Source organism: Dreissena polymorpha, chromosome 2 (assembly GCF_020536995.1).
Source record: "Dreissena polymorpha isolate Duluth1 chromosome 2, UMN_Dpol_1.0, whole genome shotgun sequence".
In the NCBI taxonomy this organism is placed as follows: domain Eukaryota; kingdom Metazoa; phylum Mollusca; class Bivalvia; order Myida; family Dreissenidae; genus Dreissena; species Dreissena polymorpha.
The window spans coordinates 98131347-98156546 of NC_068356.1; the positions used below are offsets into that span (position 1 = coordinate 98131347).

Sequence of the window (25200 nt, forward strand, 5' to 3'; positions counted from 1 at the left end):
CAAGTAATTCCCAAGAACTGTTTAATACATGTGAATTTCTTTAAATGGTTGTACGCCGTTCTCCTCGAACGTATACTGTCTTAACTAATGAAAAACACATTTTCACAATCAAAAATGGAATATATTTCCACCCGTCTCAGTGCACATTACGATAAAAATATACTTGTTAGGCGCGACTTGAAGCTGAGCATTGACGCCTCAGGGTTTAATAACAGATTGAGAAACTCCAATGACGCAGCACAAATTCTCCACCGCATATTAAAGGGACCATTTCACAGATTACCCTATACAAATGGTCGGTTTATTTCTTAGTAAATATCTTTGAGAAATAAAGTATATTAACTATCTTTTGATACATTTCTGCACGTTAGTGCACTTGTAGGTCATTTATTTAAACCAAAACTATAAATTAATGTTTTATATCAGTTTGTTTTGCACAGCTATAAATAAGTGGATAACCAAAATATTTTTGAAAACAATAAGTTTAGAAACACAAGTTTGTTAGTCCCGGCATCGAATACATGTAGTGATTGCCAGACAAGTCGCATCAAAACCAACTCCCCCAGATCAATTCGCCCTAAAATATGGTAAATTCGCCCGACCGAAATGCAACTCGCGCTAAGTTAGCAAGGCATGTATTATTGAAATGATTGTGTAGTTGATCAGTATTTTGAATAATTTGAATACAGGTTGCCTGAGATGCATGTATCATAATATTTGTAAAAGCCATTAATATGCTGGATATTCCTCTCTTTTTTCTCTTTTTTTTAAATCCTTAAGATTTTATTGTCCTGAATAGACCATAAATAGTAAAAATAGTATTCACTTTGTTTATAGGATACCGCCATAATTAAGCCAAGAAGAAGTTCATGGAGAATGGTTTATTGGATTTTGCCACTTTGGTGCAACATACAAAAGAAGTATGCTATTGTAGTTGCGTTTTTTTTCCTGTTGACTTCATTTGAGAATATTGAACAAATGTTTGAAGATATTCAGACTTGTTGTGGTTACATGGGGAAATATATTTAATTGTAAAATTAATCCTGAATGGAAACAGAAAGAACCAAAGTTCAACACAATAATTGTTGCGATAAAAACAAAGTCTTTGCGTGTAAAACATGATTCACCAATCTCAGCACCTTATGCCAGTGATTAATCTGATAAGGCAGTGCCTACTGGCAAAGACAAAGGGAGTGAGAAGCGGTTGCAAAGAAAGCCTTGCGTTGCTACATGAGCAAAATTTGTTAAATAATTCTCCGACACTCAACTAGATACTGCCATTTATGTTAAAACAAGAGGGCCTGAAAGGCCCAAAGTCGCTCACCTGAGATAACAAGATATTTTTGGGACAAATTTTCTGACTAAGTTTTATGAAGATCCTAACAAACACGATTTTGGAAATGGGTCAACTTCTTAGGGCTGGTATCGAAATACTGCTGGATCAATGGTACTGATCAATGTTAATTTTTTTCTGATAAATTATTTTATTAGCTTTCGAAAACAACCGGTGTGTAGCTATAGCATATATATATATATATATATATATATATATATATATATATATATATATATATATATATATATATATATATATATATATATATATATATATATATATATATATTTATACGGGATTCCCTCTTGTGCTTGGAAGCCATGGCTTCTTGAGTGTTAACAAGATTTTACTATAGCCATATATAGCCATATAAGGAAAAATGCCCCGCCCCTTGGCAGCCATGTTTTTCAAGCAAACGTAATCATGTCCGAACTTATCTAAGATATCAATAAGACAAATCTTCTGACCATATTTCATGAAGATTGGACAATACATGTGGCCTCTAGAGTGTTAACAATGTTTTACGAAAGCCATATATAGCCTTATATGGAAAAATGCCCTGCCCCCTGGGGCCATGTTTTTAAAGAAACCAAAACAATTGTCGAACTCATCCATGATATCATATGGACAAATGTTCTGACCAAGTTTCATGAAGATCGGAAAATAAATGTGGCCTCTAGAGTGTTAACAAGGTTTTACTAAAGCCATATAATGCAAAATGCCCCGACCCCTAGCGGCCATTTTTTTCAACCAACCGGCATCATTTTCGAACTCGTCAAAGATATTATTCGGATGAATCTTCTGACCATGTTTCATGAAGATTGGACAATAAATGTGTCCTCTAGAGTGTTAACAAGATTTTACTATAGCCATATATAGCCATCTAAGGAAAAATGCCCCGCCCCTTGGAAGCCATGCCTTTTAGCAAAGATTATAAGTTTTGAACTCATCCAAGATATCGTTGGGACAAATCTTCTGAGCAAGTTTCATGAAGATCGGAAAATAAATGTGGCTTCTTGTGTTAACAAAGTTTTACTATAGCCAAATAAGGAAAAATGCCCCGCCCCCTGGCGGCCATGTTTTTCAACCAACCGGCATCATTTTCGAACTCGTCCAAGATAATATTGGGATGAATCTTCTGACCAAGTTTCATGAAGATCAGACTATAAATGTGGCCTCTAGAGTGTTAACAAGATTTTACTATAGCCATATATAGCCATATAAGGAAAAATGCCTCCCCCGTTGGCAGCCATGTTTTTCAAGCAAACGTAATCATTTTCGAACTCATCCAAGATATCATTGAGGCCAATATTCTAACCAAATTTCATGAAGATTGGACAATAAATGTGGCCTCTAGAAAGTTAACAAGGCAAATGTTGACGACGCACAACGCACAACGGACAACGCACAACGAACGAAGCGCGACGGACAAAAGGCAATCACAAAAGCTCACCATGAGCACGTTGTGCTCAGGTGAGCTAAAATGGTTTCATGAAAAATAATATTTTCTATATGTACCTGTCATTACAACTAATGTGATAATTCTGAACTTTATGTTAAAAAATATTGTATTTTTGTTTAAATGCATTGTATTTTTGTCTTTTCTAGGATATCATGGACCACCTTACTTCTGACGAAGCTTAGGAGCTGTTGAAGAAAATTGCTGCGACACAGCCTGCAGTGATTACTGACAGTCTGTCTCAGACCGACTATCCTCAAGCTACCCTTCTTGTTGTGTTTGCAGGTATTGTCAGTTAATGAATCGTGACGAAGACAAGCATTGTTGTGGCATATGGCCCCACAATACTGTATTATCCATAGACCAGTATTTTTACTGTTGTTGAATCAGACCCATTTTTCTATGGACCTGGTTAACGGAATTAATAAGGCATTTTATCTATATAAAATATTTTTGGTTGTAATATCAATATAAAAAAATGTTTAAACTACCCATTGAATTGTCTTTGCTTAAAATCAAAAGTTAAGAAAAGTTAACTCATTAACTTTCAAAACAGTGGCGATTATGTTTCCGCATCCTAAAAGGTGGATAATTACAGCAATATTATCTAGATTAATCAAGTGGTTTTGAGTTTTTTTTTCCAGGTGTTCATATTTTTCAGGAAAATAGATAAGTGGTGACTGATCCTCTCATCCTCGATATCCAGCAAATGTTTTGGAACAATCTGATAGCACATCAAACTGGTGCTGTGGAGAACTCACAGTAAATCAGTTGACTACATGGACGCCTTCGACGGGATGACAGCAACTCTTTACCTGCCTTTTTAGGAGATGCGTGCTAAATATATCTGGCAACTATTAAGGTGTTGTTCCGGGACGCCATGTAGGATGGTGATATTGGATCAGGATTGTTTAATCCTCAGTAATGTATGTTTGTAGCGTTTTTCAGTTTTCTTTTCATGGGAATCGGTATATAAAATAATTGTTAACAGGGCCTTTTAAGTCTTGTTCTTTAAGAATGTTCGCAACATTTAAGTGGATAAATAGTTTTTCAATTTTAAATCTGCAGTGATGCATTATTTATTAAATGATAAAATCTTAATTTCTTGCTGTATAGTGTTAATAATAAGAGCATACTTTTCCTTTGTATAAAAATGTAAACCAAATTTACTGATCTATTTATCATTATTTATCTTGCTATTTTGTCAGGAATATTACGGGGGCATACTTACAGTATTTCTTAAATAAAAGAGTAGGACATTATTTTAGCAATGCATATTCAAACTGTTTTCTACATTTGTATCCAGCGGCAATATTTAAAATATTTTTATGTAAAAAAATAATAAGAAGAAAAATGCATTTACCATTGCAAAATGAGAAGAGAAAGAAAATTTATACTCATATATTGTGCCGTGAAGTTAAGCTGGAGCTTTTCATGAGAAATTTTACTTCAAGTAATACCGATTTTCCTGCGCCTGCCATCAAATAAACATGTTTTACTGAGTGTTTATTAAGGTACAGTATACTAAATAATCTTTTCATGTACGTTTCATGTAGGCGCTGTACTCTCTAAAAAAATATCATAGTTGCCCCATAGTTGCCTCGATGTCATGTTTTACACTTAAAACTATTGTTCGGGTTTTATCTTTCGGAGATAATGGTACGGCATAAATAGGTGTTCACGACCGAATCCATGAAATACGACGTTGTGTACACACCGGTCTTACTGACCTGTGTACTATCGCGAAAGGAATTGTGGGTAGCACTACTTTTTCAACATGGCTGCCGATTGACATCATCTCAGTTTGTCAACGTTCAAGGTAACAATATATGAGTATACTGATTGTCAGTTACAATCATGTAAGTTGTAGTTATTATTTATTTTTGCATACATTGTTTGGCTGTAAGTTTAATTAGATGAAATACGATAAATCACCAATAAAAAGCTATTTGATATATTACATTAACTGTCAGTGTCAATGTCATAGTAATGTTATATAGTATTTTACAACAATGAACCACACACCTTAAAGCTGTAGTGAAATAAGGTCACTTCCAACAGCCTTGCTGTTGGGCTAGCTCTTGAGTGTCTGACTACCACTCTGGAGGTCGTGGGTTCAATCCCCGGCCTGAGCCCAGTATTTTCACATTAATGGCGACGAGGCAAAAAAGAACTGTGAATGCGGGAATGGGTCTGAGCTGTTCAATGGTGTCTGGGAGGGCTATGCGGATGCAAGACATGCTGTAGCGGGCGTGTCTGGGCCTTGAAACATTAAAAAGGGGGAAGAGTGTAGTGAAATAAGGTCACTTCCAACAGCCTTGTTGCTGGGATAGATCTTTAGCGACGTGGTTAAAGTGTCTGACTACCACTCTTGAGGTCGTGGGTTCAATCCCATGCCTTTGCTCAGTATTTTCACATTAATGCTAATTGAAGATGTTTTCCCATGTACTAGTAATTATTTTCTCAGATTGTATAATAATTTATTACAGCAAAATGAGTTGCTATATTGCTCAACATGTATATCACACCTTTATTCTAAACTAAAGCATTTACACATTTTCATAGGTTTGAACACATATTCTTATGTGGTACTACATGTAAGTCTCCGAAAGTGGTATGATATTGTACAGTCAGTCCACCAGGTTAGAATAACCCGGCAAAAAACTTTGAGTTTTTTTACCACGATAATTCTTTCGGGATTTAGTGTTAATGTGAGAAGATGTAAAAATAAAGGGTAAAATTTATTTTGTATGATAACAGATTAGGCAAGACAGCATATGCAGTTATTTGTCAAAAATAGCCAATTAAAGTTCACCCTTTAGAGAATTATTAAAAATCATTTACATAATAATAATATAATTAGTATTTCAAAACATTGTCATGGCATTTGTTATCAATCAGCAAAAAGTTTATTTGAAAATTATAAAGCCTCCTATATCCATATTCACATTTCAAAACATAACTAATTCAATCAGTTCCAGTTAACTTTTTGCTGCATTTATCCCCCTGTAAGCATAATACAAAAGCTTTCTTGCTTAAACTTTGTTGATTTATTCCTTTACCTTAGGTATACCCTACTTTGGGAACATGACCCATACCCTTGAAATTGGGAATTGAAGTGTCAATTCACCCTAAATTGGGTAAATATTATTAGTAAAATTTCTAAGTTAATTGTTATAAAATAGAAACTGAAAACCTATCAGAAAAATGGTTATTTCAACCTACCAGTCCTTTTTCTACACTGAAAATCTTTTTATTTCTATACTTTGAAAACTGAAACTATCCATTCACCATTGGGAATGTTTTTAGTGGATTTTGGAAAAAAGGTATGTTTTGCCATTGGGAATATGACTGAATAACGGCTATAAAATCAGCATGAAAAAGCCCTGCTTTAACTATGCTGTATTAAGTGTATGCTTAAACATCATTTGTATATAGTTTATCTAACAAACTTGATTTGGCATGCGGTGGTTAATATCCAGTTTGAAGACCACAAGCCTGTGAAAAGGTCATGCTCAGATTTTGTTAATACTATGTTATTGTCTTTTGTAGCCATGGAAACAGCGACTCCAGTAAAGTCAGTGAGGGCCTGTCTAACCTGTAATCGTTCATCTCAAGGACATTTAAAAAACTTAAGAAATGTAGCTATGCGATCCATACTACTGAAAAAACAGTTTGAATGTCTGGGCTGCAATATTGAAGACCTTGTGAAAGTAGGACATGAAAATCTGTTGGTTTGTGACACATGTTTGAAAATATTGGACAAACTATCAGAAATGAAGTTGAATTTACAAATGAACATGAAAGAACTAAAGGAGAGTGAGGATAGAACAAAGAGATTAATTATGCATTCTGTTTCTCCAGTAGTTAAGAAGTTCAAGGACACAACTGTACCAGTAAAATCTAGAAAAAGTTCAAGGGCACTTTTTAAGATGACATCTCCATCTCCATCAAGATGTATTGATTCAGTTATTAGTCCAAAATCAGGCAGCATTGATCATTCATACTCTGGTATACCAAGCAAAACAAAAACACAAAGCCTTGACCATTTGTATTCAACAACCGTAAATCAAAATGTAGATCTTAATAATCCATACAGTTTTCATAAGAAGAAAATACTGATGCCTCCTGAAATTACTGTTAACGAAAAGAAAAGTGTCATAACAATATTTGAACAATCATCAAAAGACACTGTAAGTGTTAATACTGTTTTGGAAAAACTTCTTGATCTCCCTTCTGTAAATGAAAGACTATATCTATGTTTATTGCAACGACTATCTGGAGAACTAAACAGGATCTGTGAAACAAAAGACAAAAGTGTTTTAAGGACAAAGGTGTCAGAACTAGAACCTGAAACCTTTTTCAGTGACATTGTAAAAGAAATGCACTTGAAATGTCCGAAGGTGTTGCAGTTTCTGATAACCCTGTCTTGCCCAATGGATCTTGCAGTTCCAGAGAAAAAACATGGTATAGCAGCTATGTATGCACTTGGCATGTACTTACGGAACAACCACATGATTGCCTTTCAAAAAGCTGTGCTGCATCACGTATAAGATATAATGCAGGGAATGGAGTAAGTATGTTTATTCTGGCCTTAAAACATTAACATGTAACAGGGATATAAATTAGCTTTAGCCCAAATTAGCCATGGCCCCTAAAATGTGTGATGGGCTATTAAAATTTCAGAGATAACTCCTATATCCACTACACAAACAGATTAAAAGAAAAATGTTGGGCTAATGGATTCAAAATGTTAGTTTATAAGCCTGTGGAATGGTTGGCATTTACATTCTGGATTATGTATGTGTACTTTATTATAAATTTATATCATATTTAACAATGTATTATACACATGTATGTGCAGTCATGTTCTTTCCATTTTGCTGTAACAGCTCACACTATTGTGTGAACTTTTTTTAAATGTCTGTTATAATTTCATACAAAAATGTGCACATAATGACGGTATAAAAACATAATTGTAATGTGCATGAAGATTCAATCAATGGTTATCATGAATGCCTGTGATGTATCTGTAGTTTAAAGTCACGCTCCATAGATGGCTTTTTTATATAAATATATATATATTAAACTACTAGTCTACATTGTAGATAAGGTTTCTATTTCTTCTCTTACCAATTTAAAACGGACATATATGTACAATTAGTCATACATGTACCCTAGAACTTTAAAACATACATTTTTTGGTTAATACAAATTAGTTTTAGTTTGAATAAAAATCATTTATGTTCAAAGCAACCTATGCCAATGTCAAACATATTGATTTAGAGTTTATGGAGTGCAGCTTTAAGTGTTGTTAAATATCAAACAATGCTTGAGATTTCAAATTTCATTTCCAGCTCATGGAGTTTTTACACAATCTGGGAATGTCAATACCTACAAAAAGCAAGCTGCCAATGTTGGATGACCTTGGACAAATAAATGGTCGGGATGTAGTTTCTGCTTTGGCTATTGGGAAAACCATCAAAATCACAGTTGATAACATTGACGGGCACATAAAAGCTTATCAGGTTAGGAAGTTAATATGTTTGTAACTTTAATTAAGCTGTATAATTTTATCAATGTTTTACTATTTGTTGCACTTTAACAATATTTAATATATAAATATATATTTAATATATAAGAATAATTTTGATAAAAAATTGAGAAAACAACAATTAAAACAGATAGAGTCTGTACATTCAACAGGAGCAATATGAATTTATTTTCCACAGGTCAGGCTTGGTAGTGGAAACAGAGATTTTCACTACACTCATTGGTCGATCCTTATCGACAGATTTGACCCAAGAGATCTTCAAGGACTGAGCACACAACCGAAACAGATAACTGCCCAAGGACCTGACCCTACCATCTTCTTCTTGTCTTCAAACGAACATGAAGCATTAAGGTATTCATTTATTTTTTCAACTTGATTGAAAGTAGCGCAAATACAACATGTGAGTGAAGAAAAGAACAATAAGAAACAGTTAACCATGTTAATTGAATTGCAACCTTTCTGTTTGTAATCCAGCAATACATTTTCAATTCAGATAATTACATAAGGTAATGTTCATTTTTTATATGTGAGTGTTAGCTCACAAATAATGTAGAGACAATTTTTCAAGTCAGGCTGCGTTAAGTACGCTAGGAACCGTTACCACTACCTGTATGGATAACTGCAGTAAAATTAAGCAGACGATCCTAGCCTATCCACCGCATCTGCCTGTTTATAGTCTCCACTGGTACACTACAAAGTGTGTATGTATTCAAAAGTATTTAACAGCTTGTAAGACAACATTGGCCAGTCTAGTGTTTGTCATTGAAATCTGTACATATTGGCTGCTTTCAAGGAAAACGGGGCTTAATGCATGTCATAAAAGATTAGCCTGTGCACACAGATTAGCCTGTGCAATGTGCACAGGCTAATCAAGGACGACACTTTCTGATATTGTGTTGTTTTTTGTTTAAAGAGAGTTTCTGGTACTGGGATGACAATTAATGCATATGCATTAAGCCCTGTTTTCCTAAAATGAAGCTTAAAGCTTTTTATTAATGATTTGAAAAAACCCCACATCTTGACCAGTGCTTTAAGACAAGCTCTTTATAAATTTGAATGGGTTGTGGTCATTTCAAACTTGCAATATAAAAAGCTATAACATAATTTTGAAAACTGAGTTGCGTCTAAGATTATACAACAGCGATGCCGAACAAATTCAGTGCCTTCAGCGCTTTGATTTTCTTTATTCGTAGGAAAAGATGTACTCAGCTTGTCATGCGGATACTGGTAGAAGAAATACAGCCATTGTCCATGTTTTCTACGGCAACACCTCGTCTTGTGGACCATAAATACAGACAAGTGGTTGATAGACCATCACAAGTTCATCCAGTGTTTGTAAGTAGGACAAATAAATAGGATTTAATGAATAATGGAATTGGCTAAATGAAAATTTTGTACATTTTGACAATTAACTTCATTATATGTGACCGCAGCTGGGAAAATCAGTCTTGTGGTCAAAAATCACATTTTGACTTTTTGGTTAATTGAGATTCTGTAAACATTGTAGTTTGCAAAAATGACCAACCCTACAGCTTTTTGGTAGGAAAAATGGTCACTTTCTAGAATAAAACACACTTAAAACATTATTCAAACAACAAGCAAAACTGTTTTAAAATAGGAATATTTCTTTAATCAAATACCTGTTAACAATATAATCAAGTAGCAACAGCATAATGGACATGTTAAAAATACACCAATTATGTTGCCATGTTAACTAATCACCAAAATACACAGTCTTGTCTTTTTATGCAAATGAATTTACTAATAATAAGTGTTTACTAAAAGGTTAACACTTAAGCAGCACCCTGTATAACTTAAGTGGTCCTAGATATTTTCCTAAAGAATATATATATATATATATATATATATATATATATATATATATATATATATATATATATATATATATATATATATATATATATATATACAGATATTCTCGCAATTGTGGGGTGTCTGTACACGACCTAGATATGTGGTGCGCGTATGAAACCAACATATGGGGCATATATCATATATATGATATATGCCCCGTATGTTGGTTTCATTCGCGCACCACATATTTAGGTCGTGTACAGACATCAAATTAAATTGAAATAATATGAAAACAACGTACATGACTTGTAACAAGTAAATGTACTATACGATATATACACCATATTTATCATACATCATGGCGAACGTAATAAAAATGTTCATAAAAGAGTATTCAGCCGCTGACGGTGGGGTTTTTGTTAACACATATGTAATACTTTGTTATTTATGATACATCGTGTATGCCAGAGGGCGTCAGCATTGTTTCAAAGTTACATCACTGCAGATGAACAGCTTCAATCAAACCGAAGCTGCTATTTATTGTACTTGGAGTGTATTTAGCGCTTCTAAAGGATCTTCCTCTTTCAGATTATTTTCGATATCTAATCTGTTTCCCTACGGATTATACCGACCAACTCATATCAAACCTGTTTAAAACCATCTTACGTCCCATAAACCAATTAAATATATATGAACCGCGACCCCAAGTGTATCAAATATAAGCTTTCTTTTAAAGAGCTCACGGTGCTTGCTTTACGACAAGTCTCGATACTGACTTTGTCGTTTTATTTTCCATTTGACTTTAATGTTTAATTTGTTATGCGTATTTCGGATTGAACGGTCCCTTCCATTGTGCGATGACAAAAATGACATAAGTCAATAATATAATTGATATTACTAGATACAGTGCTTTGATAATAAATGTACTATATAACTTACAAGTTATTTTTGCTAAATAATACTTACACTTTGCCATAACAAATCTTCCTGGTTATGTATGATTTTGAAGACAAAAGAACTAACAGTTATCTCTAAACATTCTCGTTGTAAGTTATGTAATGCAATTCCTTTTTCGCCAACTATATCATCAAACATGGATGGACCTTTAACACCATGTTTACATTATTTGAGTCATATAACGGCGGTCACGTCATACATGATCACGGTTTAGCCTGTAATAATTTTCACATGCCATTTGGGTACGATCTGTTGACCATTCCTTAGAATCAAGAATTTATTTAGACGAAACTATTGTAGGCAAACATAACCCTGCGTTATTCTGTGTTTTTGGTGTGAAATATGTGTACACATCTTCTGCTTTTGATTTTATAAGTGTACAGGACGTACACGACTTTTATCAGATCATTTTTACTATATAATATCTTGTTAAATCATAAATAATAAAAAAATCAACTGTTATTCAAATCCGTTTATTTAAACACCATAACACCATTATTTGTATATGTTTGTGAACAACTATTACATCGTATTCACACATGTTCACGAATAAATGAAATAAACATAAACATTGAACACTAGAAAATACAACAATTAACACGATTCGTATTGATGTGCAATCAACATAGAACATACATTGAATAAGAACATTTAAATGGTCTGAATGTGTGACACGATCATTATAATCAAAGGTCAATAGAACTTGCAATCACAAATATACAAGACGTCCATACAAATGACAATAATTTCAAATTGAATCAATTTGATCAAATACATAATAACGCCCAATAGCTTCAATAACTCAATTTCGCCGATCAACTCCTGCTTACACCACGTAACACAGGTAACAATAACGTCTATCACTATCGCTCATTGGGTCATTGTCGACATGAAATGGCCCACAAGTCACCCGGGGCGTGATAAGAAGCCGATTCTTGTTACCCTAGGGCGACTTCAAGCCGATTCATGTCACCCTTGGTGACATGAAGCCGATTCTAGTCACACGGGGTGACTAGAGTCGGCTTGAAGTCACCCCAGGGTGACATGAATCGGCTTCTAGTCACCCCTGGTGACTTCAAGCCATTTCAGGTCGACAATGACCCAATGAGCATCACTATCAACACAAATTATGCATGCACAACTATACAAATATTAATTGCACATAATAAACAAATTAACAAACATTTAGCAAACTATACCTACTAATTAACATATAAAGCATATAAAGCAGAAATATAGAAACACAAATCAAAAAGGGGTGGGCGGGTGTGGCAAAATATTCTCATCAAAAATAGATCGATCATGCAAAACAATAATGTGACCCAAAACGCGCGAATCGGCTGTTTCATAAACTAGAACATTAATACATTAATACATGACTGGTTAAGCCTGAAGGTACTAACTCGCGGCTGTAATCGATAATTAATAGATTTCATGGGAGAAAATGCTTAAAATATGATAACATTCAAAAGAAAAGACAATTCTAATTAATTATGCACAACAAAGCATACATGACAAGACATTATACATGTTTATAAGTACAATATGAAAGGATTATATAAAAACAGGTTCCAGATATGTATTCATGAAACATGAAATGCACTATTGAATTGCAGTATCTGCATTGTTATACATATAAGATGTTATAAGAAATAATAAGAACTTCTTCTTTGTTTTAAAGTTTACTCTATTTTATTTGCGTTGGCAGTGAACAAAAAGTGGTACTTTATTATCTCGCTTAACATGGGTCTAAATTACGTTTAAAAGCTCTTTTCTGATTTAATGAAACAGCCCGAAATCATCCAATAAAGAAAGTCGAGATATTTATCTTACAGAAAATTGAATGCCATGCCGCATGCAAGCTATTTAGAAAATAAAAATCGTAAACCAAAAAGTGTGTTATGTTGTTTTTTTTCGCGGTCATGGTCATGTTTGTATGGAAGTACTTAATATCTTAACTTATTAGCCCTTGGGTGTTGTAAAGACTTTTAATGAAATGTCTCAAAGCGTAGATTTTGTTTTTCATATAGTAAAAGAAAGGCAACATAACCCTTAAGTGGCTGAGAACTTGTGGCTGAATAAAAAGAGAAAGAAGCTATATGCTTGTTGAAAGCAAATGTAAACATCATTCTGAATGAATTTTCTGATCAAAAGTGGTATTTTTAGTGAAAAGGGGAGATACATTTTCAAGAATATACAATATTATTATAAATGTTTTGGTGAAGTGCATGTCATACAGTATAATCATAGTATCAGTTTTGGTTTAAAAAAACAATAAAATATTTTAAAGTTCACAGCCCTTTGTTGCAAACAAAAATCATGATAAATAGAATTTTCAGAGTAACCTATTAAAACAAACATAAAATGCTTTATTAGACCCTACATATTATCTCTGCACTCATTTGTCATCAATTACTTATGTTTAAAAAAGTTTTTGTTTCATGCTACTCATGGTACCAGTTTTTTTTTTGTTAGAAAATTAATTACATTATTTTAAGTGCATAACCCCTTGTTGCAAAAAAAATCTTTTTTTAAATAATTTTCGAATAAATCCATTAAAACAAAACAGAAATGCCTTCTAAAACCTTAAATATTCTTCCTGCAAGCATTTTACATCAATTATGTATGTTTGAAACAATCATTGGTTCATGCTACTTTCTGCTTCCCATGTATTATATTATGCACCCTTGTTCGTATTTGTGCTACGGTTCGGTTAAGCTTTTTCTGAGCCTTTACAATTTTCTCTCCAGTTGGCATCTTGTTCTGGGTTATTTCTTCTTTAAAGAAGTTCAGGAAGAAATCGTTCTCCTCCCCGTTCCACTTCCTCTTCATCCCTCTTCCACTTCTTGCAGTCACTAAAACAAACAGATCGAAAAAAGGTATAAGAAATGTAATACTAAACACATTTAAAGACCACGTGTTTGCATATTAATGAGGTATAAAGAAGACATTAAGGAGGTTGCGAAATAAAACGTGAACTGAAACGTTTACTTTTGCACTACTTTTTGTAAACTGTGCTGTGTCTGATTAATCATTCCTCATTAAGGTATTATTTCCTAATTTGTCAATGTGACACTTGTATATCAAACGTGTGTAAAAGTAGTGCACAAGTGCACGTATCAGCACAAGTGGTGATTCGCAACATCCCTATTATTGTTCTAAAATATACATGTAACTTCTTTAGGTTATTAGTCATGATGGGAAAGTATGACACCTAAGAGTCATCGTGTGAACATCTTTCCACTTGTTATAATGGCATACACAATATTTTAAGCTTTCAGACATTTAGTTCATAAGAAGCTTTTGAAGATTTTCTCATAAATACAAGTCTATGTAACTCGTTTGCCCTAAAGTCTCTGCAGGGCCATAACTCAGAAGTGCCTCGGGTGACTTAGCCAGTTGTCAAATTATGCTGAGACATTATGCAAAGACAAATTAATAGGTTTAAAGATAAGATTAAAACAAGACTATTGCCAAGCAATATAAGTCGCCGACCGGTGAAACTCCACCATTTTCAGCAATATTCCCAGTCTATTTGTTGCCATAGCAACCGGAATTCTTGATGTAGGAACAAATGAAATGACGTGCATAATCTCCATATTGCCATCTGCCCATGTTTTAAGTTTATTGAAAAAATATGAAGAATTTTTAAAGATATCGCAGGATCCAGAAAAGTGTGACAGACTCACGGACACACAAAGCGCAAACCATAAGTCCCCTCCGGTTTCACCGGTAGGGGACAATAATATTTCAATTACAATTGACAATGCCATCTGGAGGACTTAAAGGGTCATTATGTATCTGTGGCAATATGGCCAGTTCCTGTACTTGACTAGAGACAAAATGCCCGCAAACATTTTAATTAAGTTTGAAGAAGATCTGACTTAAACATGGATACCGGAAAATGAAAAATATATGTATTGCTATGACAATGCGTATACACTAAAGCCAATTTAAAATAATTTGATAAAGGAAGCTTTTCTCAATATATCTATTAATGTTTAATACATTAATGCTCAGAAGTATGTAAACTGTTAGGAAACTGCAATGTCATACTGCATTGCCCGTTTTCGCTTCTCACCTTGTTTTCCTTTAAGGTGTTGTACTTTAGACATCAAACTTGTAGGACTGCAACTGATCGCCTTGTTTTCATCTGTCCAAATTAATAAAGACACAGTTTATTAGCAAAATAATATATCTAATGATGACAGTATTACAAGCTACACAATCTACAGCCAAGATAATATTTCTAAAATTTCTTATGTGCAAACATAAACATATTTATACTAATTTATAAAACTTTCATTAAATCATAAACTTTTAAATATAAACAAAATATGCTGTGAATTAAAACAAATTGTAGCAAAGATATTTTAAACTCGGACAGAATCTCATGTTGTGTATACCCAATTAATAGAATATATATGCTACCTGAGTGTTCCGACAACGGCAGTTCGATTTCGTCGTCGGATTCGTCCCCAGATAGCGTAACGGCTGCATCTGAAAATATCAATGAAAATCTTACACATCTTTTTTACAATTACCATCAGTGAAATCATGTCATGAAAATGGAGGCTTCTTGAAAATTTTCATCATATAAACAGATGATGTTTATTCACCAAAGTACAATATATACGTCTCAGGCATATGAAAAGAACAATATTATTTACTGCCTATTACATTCTTTGACAATTATATAGATTTATCTTCCTTTCTGTATTTTCTATTTATCATACTACTTCTTGCATCAAGAACTAATTATTTCTATTTGTAAATGTAAAATGTCTCACCAGTGCCAGTTCCGGTCCCTGTTGCCCCTTCTGACCAAGAGTCCTCGAACGAGACAGGCTCTGCTATATCTGCGGAAATACATATCTTTGATGCAATATAAATATTCTTACCGCTTCCATATGATATTATGCAAGTATGTTTATAAACTATTCAGTTCACCAATCGCAATATAAGAACTACAAAAGGCATATCGACACATACAGAATATTGGATTTGAAATAGTAAAAACAAGTTTTGTGAAGATGTATTGCACAAAACGATGAATAACAGAAAATTGAAACTCAAATTGTTACCTTCAAGTGATATTTCTTGGAGATTCTTCCCTTGATACCTGCTGATGCTTCCATTCTCCGTCGCTATCAGCACCCGCGCTACTTTAGTTTTTTCGAGGATAGAACTTTGGAGACGGTAAACGTCAGTGTGAATATTGATGTTATGCCCCATGTGATCAGCAACCATCTTTAATTCAGCGCCCGTCATATCAAGAATCTTTTCAAACATCATAAAGAATACGTTCATATATATACACTCAATGATAAAATATATTGGGATCAGCGATATGTATCAAATATTCACAAATAGAAAACTGAATCCTTAGCAACTATACAACGTTTAAAAACTTCATTAAGGTATTATGTATGGTGGTTTCTATACATATCATACCTGAGCCGTAGTCGCCAAATATCGTCGCATTTCTCTTGTACGGATCAGACCGGGTTGTTGCAGCCCTGGACATGCCTTAGTTATTGTTCTCATTGCAGTGCATCCATCCAACGGGGTGTTGTCACTTTGTCTAAGTGCAGAAAAAGAAACAAATAGAAAGAAGTTACAGATGATGTATATGACAGTATATCGTTATTTACAGCATATGCTTTTGATATAGCAAAATGAATATTCGTTTTGGTATGCGCTATTTTAGGGATATGTACACTGGTATTTGAAAGTACTTTTTATTTCTTATGTATAGATTATTAATCCCGGTATGTTATATATGCATGCCATATATATTTATTGATAGTATTAAGAATGAAGTTTTTTTATTCTATTTTGTTGTTAATATTAAATACAAAATTTTGATACCACAACTTAAAAAATATTACGCAATCAAGTACCTCGAAAACAAAAACTCGCTTGAGCTGTTCCGGGTTTTTAACAAGTATCTCACAGCATCAATCATGTCTGGAGTCAGGAGAACGCAAACTTTCCGTAAGCTCCTCGTGGATTTTCCTCGTACTTCGATTACTTTCATTCTGAAACATAAAACGCTGTATTTATAAATTATCGTTTTGAAACATGTACCCAAAATAATGTAAGAAATTATAATAGTCATTGTTATTTAATATCTTTCGTCATAAAAGATAAACTTCGGACATTTTTCATATATAACTACACTATACCACACCTTTTAGAAAGAATCTTTTCCGACATATCCAGTGCATTGTATATCTCGCTATCAATGTCGTCCTGTGCTTCCATTTCCGTGAAGTCGGTTACCTTCATTTCGGAGACTTCCGCAATTCTCCTTTTATTAAACATGGCAATTCTGACCATTGCCATGTTTGCCGCCTTTTCCCAAAGTACTCGCGTCGGATTCTCCACTTTGATGACATTTCTAAGCTGTTGAAGAAGCCAGTCTTTTAATTTTATAAGATCGGACGTCAGTGGTACCTTTGTCGGTTTATTGATATGTCTCATTTGCTGTCTTCTTTTGGCAACACAGGAAACCCTGTCATTCCAGTGTGCGTTGTATAGTTCTGTAAAATGGCGTGCTTCTTTGATCATTTGTTCGTCTTCGGTCTGGACCCCTATGCTGCTTTTCAACAATGCGATGTGTTTAATGTAGTGGCCAATAGTGAGAGCCAACTGCGGCGAGTCGCTTTCCAATGATATGTTCTTAGTAGCATTTAATACTTTCATGAAGTTCATCCCAGTTATGAATTCTGAAAGTGGACTTTTAGCTTCATTATTCTGATGTAGTTGTTTAAGTAACCTACCAACTGTTCTCACTTTTGTTCGCACGTTATCAACGTCTTTCACCCTTTGTTCTTTTTTTTCGCCTAATCGGCACAACTTTGAACTAGCAAACTCTCGTATAAGTGGGTCATTTTTGCATAGAAGAGGAACGCCTGGGTTAGCATTAGTTTCCTTCATTCCATCAAAAAGGATTCCAGTAGGGCATCGTCTTCGTCTATGTCCTTCATAAATGGAAATAACATGGCCTTTGCATCACGACGGAAATTTTTTGTTGAAGGTTGTTTGTTCTTGGGCTTCAAGCAACAGTTATTTACATGAAGCCATAATGTGTCTTTGTTGTAGAACCCTAAACAATATTCACAAGGCAAGTAGTCCGCAGAGGAATACTTCTCTTTTTGTTTGCTATTTGGTCTTCTCGCGACAACCAATTCTCCCTCGCCCCTTTCGATTACCTGCCAAATTCAGATACAATTACTTCAATTGCAAAGTGTTTTATGTAAAACCAAGTTATACATACGACTAACCTTTATTTTTCTGGAATGAAATGAACGTTTATGATTTCATTGGAGTATTGAAAATATTTGAGCAGTACAATAGGGGTGGGGTTCTCCTTTGCTGGCATATACTCATAGGTATAATGTAACAGCGACACTTGCAAGCCATGTGAAGCCGTGACCAATGTTTTAAAATTGTGTGTTTCGAGCATTCTTAGGTTAGTGAAAATCATTGTGTATAAGCATGATGGCAAAGGACGACGCTCTTGTCGCTATGAATAGTTTATATATAAACTGGTGGTTTAACGCTACGTTTGTTTTTCATTCATTTACTGAACAACATTCTGAAATTCTTAAGTAATATGGTTTACCAGGGTATTGTTTTTCGACGTATGGCTTAGATGATTCGTTGTAATTCGAAATATTTCAGAGTTACTGCAGCTGTATGATTCATAGTTGGACTTTAGGCGATTTAAATATATGAAAGTGACACACTATCTTTACCTGCGCGTTATGTGCAAAATTGCCTTTGTTTTCAAGTTCCAAAAGCAACGTCTTTCTCTGTTCTGATTCCGTTGATGACAGTATGATTTTCTTCACTAGTTCTTCGTCTGAATGAATGCTGATGTAGTGTGGTGCTATTTTGGACGTGAATGAACGTTTGCAGTAATAACAGTAGTTTGTTTTTCGATAGTCCCGATGCCCATCTTCCTTTTTAGAATACGTTGGCAGTGAAACTGAAAATATGTAAGTAAATAATCACTTCCATATGAAGTATAAAGATGTGTTTACACACTATACATGTATCCTCAAATTATATAGATTTAAACAATTAAGTTGAACGAAAATGCTCAAAAGGCGTAAGTTTTTTTATCGGCTGAAAACCAGGTACAAATAAATTTTAAATGTCCGAATTGTATGTGCAAACATGATATTAAATATTCTGTGTTGTTAAGCGGTGTTTTATTCCACATTCTATATGTTTTGTTATCGGGTCTTGACCTTATAATCTCACATGATACGTGGGTTTCATTTTACGTCTCTCGTTCCCTATATCTATTTATATAATTTTTTTACAATGTAACGTTCTGTAACATAGCTTAACAAAACCTTACCATTCCTCATTTGGCGTCTGTATGCTTCATCTATATGTGGACATTCCTTATTGTTGGTTGTTTCAATCTTGTTCGATTCCTTTTTCTGGGATTTAGTACTTTTACTGCCACCAACTGTTAATTTATAAAAAAAACACACACGAGTATAGTATATTAAAACATTTCCTGCAATATCAGAAGAGAATTGCTGAGCTAAGTTAAAAACTGTTCAAAATATTTCTTTTAAACGTATGCAAACATTTTTTTCAAGCTGATGATACTGCTGCGAGCAAAATTGCAAGCCGAAGATTTTCATTGTCGTTTCCATGAGTAGTGTTCTCCTATTTGATTTCAACAAAAACAAAAACAAGGTCAGATAACCAAATAAATAAATTGGGCCTTGAAAACATTGCTTAATTGTTTCTATCAAAGGACTGTTTAATATTCCAAAGTTTATCTTGAATTTCGGTTTCGGTTTTGAAACCTTCAAAATTTGCATGTATATTAGGTTTATTTTTTGGTATATTATGCCTCCAATTATGAATATCTAATAAAGCGCATTAATGTTTGAGTATCAGTTTGTCATAAACGGTTGGATCATCACCTCCACGATCTAAACCACCATCGACATCATCTTGGACATAATCATCGACATCATCTTGGACATAATCATCGACATCATCTTGGACATAATCATTGACATCATCTTGGACATAATCATCGACATCTTCGTCGAAATCATTGTCACCAGTATCATCATTGTGTTCTGTTAGGTCATCATCTTGATTGAAAAAATTAAGAAATTATAATTATTCATTTACATGCAGCCCTTAACGGGTTGAACACATGTTTTGTACGGTCAAAATAAACAATAAACGTGCGTTAATTGATATGAATGAAAATATGCTTGCACAAATATCTATACTCTTTGCAATTAATATTATGAAACAATTATTATTATGATTTTCAAGTTCTCAATATGTATAATAATGATTCTGTACCAGAGCTCTGTGGTATGTAGTCGGAATCGCTATCTGCAGACGTATCAAAATCTTCTTTTTTGCAAAAAAAAGAAAGAATATTAAACATAAAACATTTATATGTTTGTATATGTAAAGAATTGATCAAAATCTCTAAGAAATTTAAATATTATAATATATGTGTGTCTACTGTTGTTGTGGCGGTGAAAATAAAGTCGTGGCATATGTTACGTAATGCTTAAAAAGAAGCACCCAAAACAAGTATTACCTGTACATTGATAGTCATATGAAACGGTTACGTTCCTTTTTGGTCTTCCTTCCCCTCCTAGCGCAGCACTTGCACAGCCCGATACATCATTTTTAAGTACGTTCATTGGACCTGGAACGCATGCTTACATTTACGCTGCGGTTACAATTATAGTTTCTACCCGACAATGTGATACACCATATTTAATATGTTCTAAGCATCCATTATTGATTAAAGTCAAATCAGACATCGTTCTCAAGTTTGAAATAATGTAGCTTCTTTACATATAACATTTACACATCAATTGTCAGAGCTAGACGACTACATGTATACACGTGGAATGTCTTACTTGTGGGTCGATATATATATATATATATATATATATATACAGCCCACATTTCCTAGGATACTCATTTAGCAATACACCATAATAGAACATATCTTTCGAATGATTAATTACTTATATTATGTTAAGCTACGCGGCAGTGAATATGAATCATAATTTGAGTTAAATGAAAGGTAAAATATACTCAACAAAAATTGTTAAAATATATTCATCTACTAATCAGTGTCTATCAATAATTACCTTTAACTTTAGTCTGGCCCTTCGACAGTGTTTTCCCTAATCCAACGTCATCTTCTTTGCAAACGTTGCTGGCGTAAGATGTGTATGCATTTGCATCATTATTGGTGAGCGCAACCTTTGACTCTGGAAGTGAATATGAACTTATTCCCTTGTAGTGCATGAATCACAAATCATCATAGACAATTTAGTATTGCCCTAGTAATTCATCAATCAAAAATTCATTTTTAAATACACTTAATACTCTCAGTCTGTCTGTAGAAGAAGAAGCAAATAAAGACACTGTATGTTATTTCAAATTATTGATTCCAAACCGGTTCTAAAAAGAAGATATGTTTTACGATTGATGATATGTATGTTCTGGTGGGAGATATTGTGGGGTGTTTTATAGGCACGTCATAGTAATACGTATTTTCCATTTTAGTTTTCAATGGCGGTATCAAATACTAACGTGCATGTGAAAAGAGATAAAAGAGCGATTCATTACTAACCTTTTAGTTTGGGATATATGCAGATCATTTAAGATGTTTTACCAAACGAAAATAACAGATGTCATACATATGGAATCCCATGTTGAGTAATAAAATAAATAGCACATACCAGTAGTGGAGCCCTTCTTCACATCTAAACATTCGGAATTCGGTTCATCACATGACTGTTGTGTAAAAAACCCTGTAAAGAAATGCCCAAGATGGTTTGTACATGTCAAGGTATATAATTTAATATCAAAGCGCCGCGTAATTGTTTTCTATATTCTTTAACAACATAACGCAGGGAAGCAGGGGGTGGTATTTACACCCCACAATTTATATATGGCGCGTTGGTGTAAAGGGAGACACATGCAGAACTATTGTATGTAAGTTTTCCACGTGAAACCGAGTTTTTCAAACATTGATTGAAAAACATCCCTGTAAAAAGACCAGTCAAAAAAATATGGAGCATACTAATTAAAGTTTCGTCATTGAGGATGATTGTATCAATGTACAATTATTTAAAGGATGCTATTTTTGTATTGTATTGTTTATATTATGTAAACATTGAACTACATTGGACAAACACCTTAAAGATAAGATGTCAAAGGTTTTAAGAGTTGTTCATGGTTAACATTGATTGAAAATGAAAAATGTACTCCAGGGAAGCGTTTTAAATACGTTTAAAAAAAGTGGGGTGGTATATTCGGCCCACATTTTTTTCACACCCCACAATAAGGGTTTCATATAGAAAATCACCCCATATTTATAGTAATGTATATGCCAATTTCCTGTAGCATGCAATTTTATATGAACTAGTTACTGATTAAAGATGCTGTGTAAACATATATGCCGCCATTGGGTGCCTTGTCAAAAATCGTCTCAGCAAGAATTCCTTTACTTACGATCATCTACACATTGAGGTCATGTTATAGACACCCGGAAGTTAAAGAGGAATTAAAACACAAGCTTCAAGACATACATAAGTATGTATGGATGGACATACATACAGACAGACAGACAATTGCAATGCTTAATGCCTGATACATAGAAAAGTAAATTATTGAACTCAAAATAATGAAAACAAAATAGGTTCTTTTGTGTATAATTCAAGTGGACAATTCATAATAATGAAGAATGTCTTTTTTAATCTTCTAAAAGAAACCATACAGAAGCGGCAGAAAGCATTGGTATTTACCAGGGCTCTTGCATTACTTTTCAGGAAATGAAAGGGTGCCAATTCTTTAGTATATACTTTGAATAATGTATTAATGTCTTCCAAAAATAAGGCTACTATTGATAAGCAAATAGAACATCTTAGTTCTGTGTTGTCTTTTTTCAATCTCTGACCTAGCATCATGACCTTGACCTTTTTTGAGACCTTATTTCTTAAGTGTTTTAATTCAGCAAAACAGACCACACAAACTTTTACCTGTCTCTGGGTCCAATGTGTATCCATCTTCGTAGACTTCCTTCAGGAAGACATCATGGAGAATCTCCACCAGTTCTTGGCCGCCAGACTTACTAGTATGCTTTACGTAACCATGGAAACCTGAAGGCAATCATATGCAGTGTAGCCATCAGCAAGACTCATACATTTTAATTGAATCAACTCATTTTTTGATGATCTTTTTATTAAAAATAAACAAGATGTGTTTGTGAAACACTATGTTCTCTTTTGAGCGATTTAGACCCATTTATTTGACCGTTGACCTTGAAGGATGACCTTGCCCTTAACCTTTTACCACTCAAAATGTGCAGCTCCATGAGATAAACATGCATGCCAAATATGAAGCTGCTATCTTCAATATTGCAAAGTTATGGCCAATGTTTAAGTTGTGCAAACAAACCAACAGAAAAACAAACCAACGAACAGACAGGGCAAAAACAATATGTCCCCCAGTATAAACTGGGGGACATAAAAAACGTCTTAATCTGAGAAAAAGTCTATTTACTTTTATCTGTAAAATAAATAAATTTGTGTATTTGTGGTCTCTTACAATCTAGAGTTCATTTTCTTTAAAAAGAGAGTTCTTAAAAAAATCTCGGATCCCAAAAGGTACCAGTCAGACCATTCTAGTGATATTATTGGATTATGTGCAGACTGCACAGGCTAACCTGGACAGACACTTTACCCACATGCAATAGGGGCCAGTTTTCCCAAAACGAGACTCATTTCATCAAAAGATAACACAAGACTCCTACCAGCAGCCTTATTCACGTCCTTGCCCTCTGGATTGCTGCTTTCTGGGTCCTGAACCTTAGACACTGGAGTAAGAACATCATCCATGCCAGCTATAATCGTGACAATATCCCCTGGACCTGAAAATATACAATATCTAGCAGTATGAATCTAATAGTCCAGCTTAACTCATTGCTCCAGCAAAAGGATGCTTACTAGCTTCTAACCATTTGTCCCTGGAGTAAATTCATATTCTAGACCTGCTATTACAGTACTTATAACACCTTGACATGAAAGCTTATGGCCAGCATCATGCGTAAACGGGTCTTATGCTATATGCGGCCGGAGAAGTTCCGGACTAGCCTGCGCATTTGCACAGACTAGTCAAGAGCTACGCTATCCACTTATGAGACTGCAAAACTTTGACTTTATAGCCGACACAGCAATGGATTTGTTTGTTCAAATTAGGGGCCGGTGTTCTGCCCATTCCAATGGAAAAAAGTATATAATTTCCCAAGTGGGACCAAAAATGTCTATCAAAAGTTTCGAAAAAAGATCTAAATTTTAGTTCATCTCCCATCCACCTCTGTAAGTTATACCTTAGTGAATATCCTATTGAAAACACGTTATTCTCAATTTTGAAACATTTGTAAGCAAAAATACAACAACAACAATAATTGTCCCAATTTTAGTAAAAACGTCGCGATTTTTCAAATTCAAAGTGACCGGGCCCCTTCCCAAATGCTGACAAATAACTATTGCACTGAAACTCTGTCATGACAGTGCTACTGCACTTGCTGGAATGCCAGCTATGCTGGCCGAACATGGAATAAGACCCCATTTCGCACTGATGGCTGAGTGGTCTAAACGATAGATTTTACTCCGGAGATCGGTGGTTCGAGCCCAGTGAGGGTTACTTTTTTGGTTATATTAATTTCATTCTTTGTTTTTTACTGGAGATTTTTAGATCCAATGTTTAACATTTATCTATATAAAGCATTTATGACAAACTTCAATACATGCAAAAATCTGTGAAAAGGCCCCCTTTAAAGTAACTCAGAGAATGCTGTTTGCTACTCATAAGTATCTTTAAGATATAAAATGAGAGCCTTTAAAACTTGAATCTAGTATAAAAAAAGGTCTTAAATGTTATTGAATTTTGAAGTGGGTATGGCATGTGATAAATATATATATTATAATATATATATATTATTATTAAGTAAGTTTTCCACATCAAATCGAGTTATCAAACATTGATTGAAAA

At 34.1% G+C, this 25200-nt stretch overlaps 3 protein-coding genes across 3 annotated transcripts in view; 1 reads left to right on the plus strand and 2 right to left on the minus strand.

The window, feature by feature from the left end:
- Window positions 1-4509: 4509 nt before the first annotated feature.
- LOC127868191 (uncharacterized) lies at window positions 4510-9967 on the plus strand. Its single transcript, XM_052409844.1, has 5 exons — window positions 4510-4614; window positions 6348-7368; window positions 8153-8323; window positions 8528-8700; window positions 9543-9967. Exons 2-5 carry the CDS (start codon window positions 7189-7191, stop codon window positions 9703-9705), a joined length of 687 nt encoding a protein of 228 aa, XP_052265804.1. The 5' UTR covers window positions 4510-4614; window positions 6348-7188; the 3' UTR covers window positions 9706-9967.
- Window positions 9968-13423: 3456 nt separating this feature from the next.
- On the minus strand, window positions 13424-18022 carry LOC127868189 (uncharacterized). Its single transcript, XM_052409842.1, has 8 exons — window positions 17315-18022; window positions 17025-17162; window positions 16576-16705; window positions 16206-16401; window positions 15912-15980; window positions 15553-15621; window positions 15203-15274; window positions 13424-13976 (listed from the first exon to the last, which is right to left on the minus strand). The coding sequence occupies exons 1-8, from the start codon at window positions 17836-17838 to the stop codon at window positions 13768-13770; spliced, it is 1407 nt and encodes a 468-aa protein (XP_052265802.1). The 5' UTR covers window positions 17839-18022; the 3' UTR covers window positions 13424-13767.
- Window positions 18023-18059: 37 nt separating this feature from the next.
- LOC127869927 (uncharacterized) overlaps window positions 18060-25200 on the minus strand; it is a 7584-nt gene continuing 443 nt past the window's right edge. The window contains exons 2-10 of the mRNA XM_052412585.1: window positions 23960-24076; window positions 23187-23306; window positions 21288-21410; window positions 20723-20833; window positions 20476-20529; window positions 20079-20255; window positions 19496-19609; window positions 18885-19117; window positions 18060-18338 (exon numbers count right to left, since the gene is read on the minus strand). Of these exons, the coding sequence (XP_052268545.1) occupies window positions 18060-18338; window positions 18885-19117; window positions 19496-19609; window positions 20079-20255; window positions 20476-20529; window positions 20723-20833; window positions 21288-21410; window positions 23187-23306; window positions 23960-24076 (1328 nt within the window). The remainder of the gene's footprint in view (window positions 18339-18884; window positions 19118-19495; window positions 19610-20078; window positions 20256-20475; window positions 20530-20722; window positions 20834-21287; window positions 21411-23186; window positions 23307-23959; window positions 24077-25200) is intronic.